This window comes from Aedes albopictus, chromosome 1 (assembly GCF_035046485.1).
Source record: "Aedes albopictus strain Foshan chromosome 1, AalbF5, whole genome shotgun sequence".
NCBI classification, from domain to species: Eukaryota; Metazoa; Arthropoda; class Insecta; order Diptera; family Culicidae; genus Aedes; species Aedes albopictus.
In genome coordinates, this window is record NC_085136.1 from 18,153,723 (window position 1) to 18,162,651 (window position 8,929).

The 8,929-nt window shown below is 47.9% G+C and overlaps 1 protein-coding gene across 1 annotated transcript; it reads right to left on the reverse strand.

Moving 5' to 3' along the window:
* Positions 1–357: 357 nt before the first annotated feature.
* Positions 358–7,346, reverse strand: LOC134288083 (uncharacterized). Its single transcript, XM_062851806.1, has 4 exons — positions 6,384–7,346; positions 2,523–6,341; positions 1,767–1,991; positions 358–564 (listed from the first exon to the last, which is right to left on the reverse strand). The coding sequence occupies exons 2-4, from the start codon at positions 6,288–6,290 to the stop codon at positions 358–360; spliced, it is 4,200 nt and encodes a 1,399-aa protein (XP_062707790.1). The 5' UTR covers positions 6,291–6,341; positions 6,384–7,346.
* Positions 7,347–8,929: the final 1,583 nt, after the last annotated feature.

Genomic DNA, 8,929 nt, shown 5'->3' on the forward strand with positions numbered 1-8,929 from the left:
CGACCGAGGCGTCGGCCATCAGCTGGTCGCTCAGCAGCAGGAATTGCTGGAATTAGCGAATGCAGCAACGGATCACATCGGAAATATGGGAAATGCATGTTGTGCGGTGCACAATGTGGGCAGATCCGGACGGGGAACGGAACCAGAGAAGGGCAGCCGAAATTTGCCACTGGCCAACACCAACAGGCCAGGAAAGTTCAGTTGAACCCGTGTGCAAGTCGGTCCGGTATCCACAACAGGTTACCGGAAAGCTCTGATCGTGGAGCGGACCGATGGGGCACTGAAAATTCCTTGTTGGTGCTCCAGCAACGACTGTTCGGTTGGCACCTTCTGGAGTATTAGTCTGTCCGTGTGCAGTCAAACCGGTATCCACAATCGATTACCACTGGTGGGGTCGAGTTGTGGAGCGGTCTGAAGGAACAGCGCTAATGCTCGGAATTTGCTCGGTTGAGCGGTGGACTGTATCTCGTAGGCAACAGCAGCGAGCGGTCGCTTCGCTTCGTCAGTGGAGGCAGGACTGTTGGCTTCTCGGTGAGAAAGGAAAACTCCGGGTTTCTTCACTTTCTAAACGATGTTTATTCCTCGACGTTCAAAATAAAACTGATGCGCTTTGCGCTACATGGGTCACTTATATACTAGAAAATTTAGTAGTGTGAGTGAGTGATTGGTACAAAATAGGCTCCTCCCCTTTCAGTTGGAATGCAAAGATAAAACAAAAACAACAAAAAATGACTGATCTGGAAAACGGGAGAAGCTTCTAGAAGGGTTTTACTTTTCGTAAGACTAATTAGGGAAAGGTATTGGTAAACTTATCATTCAAAAGACAAATTACGATGAATGGGGGAACATGGGTCAAATGGGAAGGGGAATGAAGGGAAAGATGGTTCTTTGGGCGTTAACATACAGAGTGGATCATACAAAACAAAAAATTGGTCAAACACACAAACAATACAAAAAAAATAAACGTTCGGAACCGAACATTCTCCCGCCGGGTTTCACTGTGGATCTGTAGATGCGAGAACTTGATCGTTGTCTTCGATTGGAAGTGGTGCGAGTCTGGATACTGAACGACGGTATACCCCAGTAGATGTTTCAACGTCAACTACCCTTACTACTAAATCTTTGCCAGGGTAAACCTTCACAATTCTGCCCAATTTCCATGACTGCGGTGGAAGGTTGTCTTCTTTAATAATCACAATGAGCCCAGGAGTAACGTTTGGAGAACCGTTATGCCACTTAGAGCGAGCTTGGAGCGTGTTGAGATACTCATTCGACCAGCGTTTCCAAAAGTGTTGTCGAAGAGACTGCAAGTATTTCCAACGGGTCAAGCGGTTGACAGGTACATCTTCAAGCGTCGGCTCGGGAATGGCGACCAATTCTCGACCAATAAGAAAATGGCCAGGTGTTAAAGCAGACGGTTCATGGGTATCCAACGAGTTGGCGAAGAGTGGACGCGAATTAAGTACTGCTTCAATCTGCGTCAGTACAGTACAGAATTCTTCGAAGGTGAGACAGGCGTTAGATAAGACCTTTCGTAAATGGGTTTTTGTACTCTTCACCCCAGCCTCCCACAACCCTCCAAAATTTGGTGAGCGAGGCGGGATGAATTTCCAGACAATTTCATGGCCAGAACAGAAATCATCAATCCTTCCCTTGGATTGATCGTCTCTGAACATCAGGAACAGTTCATGGAGGTCCGATTTTGCACCTACGAAATTTGTGCCGTGATCTGAATGTAGTTCTTCAACTAAGCCTCTGCGGCTTACAAAACGGTGGAGAGCAGCCACGAACGCTGCGGAAGACAGGTCGGAAACCAGCTCCAAATGAATGGCCTTGGTAGCGAGACACACAAAAATACAGATGTAGGCCTTCACACGAACGAACTTCCGGAGACCAACCTTCACGAATACCGGTCCGGCAAAGTCAACGCCGGTTCGAGAAAACGGAGCGGAGGGAACGACACGAGCCTCCGGAAGGCGACCCATCATAGGCTGTAGGCAGCGAGGACGAGATCGGAAGCAAGTCACGCATCTCCGCAAAACCTTCCGAATGGTTGATTTAGCGTTAATCAACCAGAATCGTTGACGCATAAGAGACATCAACCCTGAAGGACCAAGATGAAGGTTTTCGAGATGCATGTCCCGAATCAGAAGCTCACAAACTGGGCTCTTATTCGGAAGAAGAACCTGGTGGCGAGCTTCATACGGTAGGTGAGAATTCTCCAAACGACCACCTACTCTTAACAAACCGTCCACCAATATGGGATCAAGTGGACCTAAACGACGACTATGTTTCCCTGACGAAATCAGGTTGATTTCATCCGACAATTCAAGACGTTGAACGACTCCGATAATAGTCATCATGGATTTACGCAATTCAGGAACTGTCAAATGTTTGGATAACACACGATCGGCGTGCCTCACTCTACAGTTGTTTGCAAACCGTAAGACGTACGCAATCACCCTCTGCAATTTTCGGAATGATCCGAAGGCTTCTAAGAAAGGTACGTCAGGAGAAACAACCGTCGCCGAGACGATTGGCACAATCGGTGTATCATCAGGCATTTCGGATTCCGGAAGTGGATCTGGAATCAGAACTTCATACTGGGGCAGCTTCAAAAACGTCGGTCCATTCCACCACAAACTGTTACTGGCAAGAGTTTGCGGCAACTGCCCCCTGGACACGACATCGGCTGGGTTATCTTCAGAACGAACGTAAGACCAAATAAAACCTTGGGTGGCTGAATTGATCTCCATCACCCGGTTGCGGACAAAAACATCATTGGGCAACCTTTTCAACCAGGCGAGTACAATGTTGCTGTCAGACCACAGGCAGATGCGTTGAATTTCCATTTTCAACGACCCAATGCATTTGGGAACAAGTCTGGACAGCAATAGGGCGGCGCATAGCTCTAATCTGGGAATCGTCAAAGGTGACAATGGAGCAATTCTGGATTTACTACAGAGCAACGAAACCTTTACATCGGAACCAGATACAACGCGTAAATAAATGACTGCTCCGTAAGCACGAAGGGAAGCGTCAGCGAATCCATGTACTTCAACACTCTCGACACTCACCAAGCCGACGAAGCGTGGGATTTTGACGGAGTCAACATATTTCAGGGATTCTCTAAACGTAAGCCAAGACTGTAGATTCTCGCCTGTCAACGGGTCATCCCAACCTACCTTGTCCTTCCACAACTGTTGCATAATTATCTTGGCGAGGACTATAACTGGAGCCACAAGCCCCAAAGGATCGAACAAACGAGCAATTTCGGAGAGGACGATACGTTTCGTTGGAATAGGCAACGGTTGGAACGACAACTTACAATGGAAACGGAATTCGTCTTCCTCAGGATCCCACAACAGGCCAAGGGTTTTAATAACCTTGTTCACGTCGGAATCTTCAAACACCAAATACTTTTCGCGGTCTTCCTCGGGAACGGTATCTAGGATGGCTGCGTCGCTGGCACACCATTTATGCACAGGGAAACCTCCGGAATTTAACATGTCGGTTAAATCCGAGCGAAGCTGAATGGCCTGCTCAATGGTATCAGCCCCTGATACCACGTCATCTATGTAGACATCCTCTTCTACTACCTTGGATGCAACTGGAAAACGCTGGCACTCGTCACGTGCAAGCTGCAACAGTGACCGAGTAGCCAGAAATGGCGCACTGGCCGTCCCGTAGGTAACGGTTGTCAATTCAAGGATTTGAAGCGGATCATCAGGGTTCTCCCTCCAAAAAATTCGCTGGAGTCCAGAGTGATTTTCGACTACCTGGATCCTTCGGTACATTTTGGAGATGTCAGCGGTTATCGCGAACCGATGCTTACGGAATCGAAGGATAATGGAAAAAAGTTCGTCCTGGACAGTGGGACCAATCATTAACACATCATTCAGAGACGGACCAGCTGTTCGAGCCGAGGCGTCGAAAACAACTCTCAAGCGAGTAGTGGAACTGCTTGGCTTGACGACGGCATGGTGCGGTAGATAGTGAACTAATTTCCCTGGGGTATCATCAGACTCGGAAATCTGCTTACAATGGGACAACGACTTGTACTCATTGATGAAATCGACATAAGCCTCTTTCAATTCGGGATTCTTGCTGAAGCGGTGCTCCAGGATATGGAAACGTTTCAAAGCTAGAGACCGGTTACTGCCTAGTTCACTCACGGATTCCTTCAATGGAAGATGGACCGTGTAGGTACCATCTGGGTTTCGGACGGTGGACGAGCTGAAAAGTTGTTCACAATCTTGCTCCTCCTTGGAAGCCACGTTGCTATTCTCGACCGACTCAACAGACCAAAACTTCTCCATGCATTCTGTGAGTGGCCGCAAGCTGGCCGTGTAGCAGTGCTGATTTTCATCCACGTCCTCAGCACCACCAGCAACGACCCATCCTAGACGAGTCTCCTTGAGTATAGGCAGGTTTTGGCCTAGCACCAAATGGCCGGGAAGCATCAAATCGAAGAACAGTTTAACTCCAATCAGTAACTGCACTTCTCCTGGAGTATGGAAAGTGGGATCAGCAAGCGAAAGACCTGAGGGAATGTTCCAAGACCGACAATTCATCTTACGACCGGGGAGGGGACCAGTCACCACATCGGTGACCAAACATTCGATTCGGGCTTGATAATCCTTACAACGGGACCGGAACGAAAGTGTTGCCTTTCTGTCGAGCACCGATCGCTTACCGGTAGCTCCAATAACTTCTACATGGGTAGGTACCTGGTCGATTCCCAATCGTTCTACAAACGAACGGGAAACCAAATGTGGTTGGGAACCACAATCGAGGAATGCACGGCAAGGGAAGGAATTTCCATGGCTGTCAAGGACATCAACCATGGCCGTAAGCAATAGCGTGCCATCCGAACGAGGTACCTTTTGGACGGGATTGGAGACAGATGCAACACTTTCAACAGGATTCGGAACTTGGGAACTAACAACAACCTTAGCGGGTTCGGGATTGGGCATTGGATTATCAACAATGGGCTTGCATTCGGGCTTTGGAACTTTGGGCTCGTGTAGCAAGGTGTTATGCCTACCTTGACACTCCTGGCATGATTTGTTGGATGGGCATTTTGAGGAAAGGTGTCCCTTCCTCAAACAGTTGAAACAAAGGAAAAGTTCTCTTACCTTAGTTCTACGTTGGGGTACCGTCAGCGCAACAAACCTTTCACATTTGTAGTTTGGATGGCTCGCACTACAAATCTCACAGGTCGCCTCACTATTAGCTACGGGTGTAGCCATAGCGAACGACTTCACCGGCGGGGACTTCGACGATAGCTTCGGGTTGGACTTCTGACTGGATTCCTTGGCTGACGACGGCTTCGGATGACTGGCTTCGCAACGCTCCAACAGTGAGCATCGCTCCTTCAGGAACATGACGGTGTCTTCATACGACGGGATCTGCTTGTGGGGAATGGTGGTCTCCCACTGCTTCCTCGTTTCGGGATCGAAAGCATCTGACAGCACGACGACGACGAACCTTTCGGAAACTCCTTCCAAATCCTGTTCCAGCAGCCGCAGTCCCTCGACGTGGCGGGTAACTTCATTGAGCAACTCCCTCATCTGCTTGGAGCACTCCTTGGTCATCCGTTTCAGACTCAGTAGGCCATGGATGTGCGAGTCCACTGCTTTCCTTTCGTCTTCGTAAACGTCAAGCAGCAGCTCCCAAGCGTGATCGAAATTGCCATCACTGAGCGTTTTCGGATCGATTATCTTGGCGGCGGACCCACCGGACAGTGCCCTCTCAAGGTGGTGTAACTTGACGGCGTTGGAGTCTCTGGACCGTGACATAATGTCCGAAAAGACCTGCTGGAATCTCGGCCAGTTCTCCGGCTTTCCGTCAAACGAAGGGATTGGAACCGGCAGCGGTTGCTGCTGGACGACTATCTGTGGTGGTAGCTGGGCACTGTTCGCGGGTGCGGACACATTCGTTGGAGGCGGCTGCGGGGTTGCGGACTGGATGAGCGTTTCCACCATCATTGCGGTTTCAGTGTGGTGGTTCTCGAATTGGAGGTAGGTGGCGTCGTTGTCATCCAATTTTTCCGCTGGCAACAACGCGGTGATTTGGTGGTGGAAGCTTAGGTATTCTTGGAAATGGGCTTCCAGGTTCCGAGAATATACCTTCAGCTGGGCCAGGGTAAACTGGACAACGCCGGCTGCCGAGACGTCTTCAATCGTTTTCCGGATTCGGGTCACTTTGGCCTTCGCCTGGCCACGCAGGTGGATGAGCGTCTTCAGTTCGGCCATTTTATCACTTTTGGTTGGCGTGTGCATCAGCATCCTTCACGCACACGATTTTTCACTTCTTTCTTCGCCCCCTGGGGCACACTTCTCACTATCTTCAAACTTTCTTTTCGCCCGGAGGGCACACACACACTTATTGTCTGTTCGAGACCGTACTCGGTCGGTTTTTCTTCAGCCCAAGGCGGGCACACACACAAGCACTACTTAACTGTCCTTGTCGAAACGTGTTTCGACGTGTTTCACTTTTCACAGCGTCACTCGCGCGGACTACTTCTCGAAACGCGAACGACGCCACCGGTGGCGCGGGAACACTTGCGGAAATTTCGTTCCTCCACCTCAGCCGCTAAATTTCCTCCAACTGCGCGAAGGCACCGATGCTGCATCCGGGTCGAAGCAGGACCAAACAATGTGCGGTGCACAATGTGGGCAGATCCGGACGGGGAACGGAACCAGAGAAGGGCAGCCGAAATTTGCCACTGGCCAACACCAACAGGCCAGGAAAGTTCAGTTGAACCCGTGTGCAAGTCGGTCCGGTATCCACAACAGGTTACCGGAAAGCTCTGATCGTGGAGCGGACCGATGGGGCACTGAAAATTCCTTGTTGGTGCTCCAGCAACGACTGTTCGGTTGGCACCTTCTGGAGTATTAGTCTGTCCGTGTGCAGTCAAACCGGTATCCACAATCGATTACCACTGGTGGGGTCGAGTTGTGGAGCGGTCTGAAGGAACAGCGCTAATGCTCGGAATTTGCTCGGTTGAGCGGTGGACTGTATCTCGTAGGCAACAGCAGCGAGCGGTCGCTTCGCTTCGTCAGTGGAGGCAGGACTGTTGGCTTCTCGGTGAGAAAGGAAAACTCCGGGTTTCTTCACTTTCTAAACGATGTTTATTCCTCGACGTTCAAAATAAAACTGATGCGCTTTGCGCTACATGGGTCACTTATATACTAGAAAATTTAGTAGTGTGAGTGAGTGATTGGTACAAAATAGGCTCCTCCCCTTTCAGTTGGAATGCAAAGATAAAACAAAAACAACAAAAAATGACTGATCTGGAAAACGGGAGAAGCTTCTAGAAGGGTTTTACTTTTCGTAAGACTAATTAGGGAAAGGTATTGGTAAACTTATCATTCAAAAGACAAATTACGATGAATGGGGGAACATGGGTCAAATGGGAAGGGGAATGAAGGGAAAGATGGTTCTTTGGGCGTTAACATACAGAGTGGATCATACAAAACAAAAAATTGGTCAAACACACAAACAATACAAAAAAAATAAACGTTCGGAACCGAACACATGTTATTGAGAAGATTTATTTGCTACATAATGGCAAACTGAGGATTAAAATAATGCGTAGACTATGTAAACAACAGTCACATCCGTGATCAGCTGTTGTTTATAAACAAGCTCCATCCGGAAGGACAGGGAGAGCAAAACAAAATCGAGAAAATTTGACATTTTTGTTCAGGGATGTGCATCGATTTTGTTCGATTTTATGTGGATAAGCCAACATTATAATCGATTTTATCGGATTTTTCGGATATGGCTGATTTTGATCGATTTTTTGTTACTTTCTTCAGTTTTGCTGAAATGATGAAAGAAATGTGATTTCTTGTAGGTTGTGGCTTAAAATCTAGGATATCGGGAAGAGTCGTCCCCCTCGTATTCAGTGTGTTAACTTTCCTATCCCCGATCACACACAAATGAGAGATATATTATACCTTACCTGATAGCATCTTTTATACACATTGCGCCCGATGAAGTTTGCTGTTGACAGCCTGAAATAAACTAAATCAGTTGTATCCAGAACGTGAACCTCAATAGTACTTTTATTGAAAGAAGATCTTTTTAGCTGACGACGAGGTTAAAAGTGAAAGTTAAGTTTGCGTGCAAAAGTGAAGTGGTTCTGGAGAAGCTGTGCAAGGCGTTCAATTGGGCAGATTTCGGCCAATTCTGGAGGTTTCCTTTAGTAAGTTGTGGACATTTTACCAGCAACAATTGAGCCATAGTGTAAAAGAAAAGCCTGATAGTCTGAAAGAATACTATTGATTGTTCTTTTGTGTTGATATTGATAATCGCTTTTGTGAATACATTCTAAGACAGTATTGTTTCTTTTATCAATAGCCGGTCTCAAGTGACGCTACCAGGAGGATTGAGCGGAAGTGCTTTTGAGCAGCTCAGGCAAGGATGATTGTGTTCCCAGGTTGAAAGCTTTCCCTGGTATAGGCCGTAGACGAGTAATTCGAGGCATAATAAGAAGTGGTTGCTGTTGTTGCGGAATTGGAAGTTGTTGCTGTTGCTGGGCAGTTGGAAGTTGCTGTGACTGGAGATCGTTTAGAGGTGGCTGTTGCTGGATTCGGTGGCTTTTTGGGATTCGCTCTTGGATTAGCTAGACTTGCCGGTGGTGACGTTGAGGAAACGGAATCGGACTGGTGCTACTTGGCGAGATCATTGCTGGTGTGCGAACAGGTACGTGATTTTTTGGTTCTTTTGTTTGTGGGCTACAACATTGCCATCGCGGTTGTGTTTGAATTATATTTCTTTAACATTTCAAGTGCCGTGCCTAAGTTGTGATAATGGGACTTATCGGTACCATTGACCCGTATGTACAGGGTACATCGTTTTCCCATTATGTTGAACAAATGGAATACATTTTTTCAAGCAATGACATCCAGGAAGTTAA

Bases quoted from the DNA above. Each gene is read 5' to 3' on its own strand.
- LOC134288083 (XM_062851806.1), bottom strand. From the start codon at position 6,290: ATGCTGATGCACACGCCAACCAAAAGTGATAAAATGGCCGAACTGAAG. The intron at 1,992-2,522 runs GTTGTTTCTCCT...CGCTGCCTACAG, and splicing joins TGCCAATCGTCTCGGCGACG to CCTATGATGGGTCGCCTTCC. The intron at 565-1,766 runs GTAAGCCGCAGA...AACATCGTTTAG, and splicing joins TGGCTGCTCTCCACCGTTTT to AAAGTGAAGAAACCCGGAGT.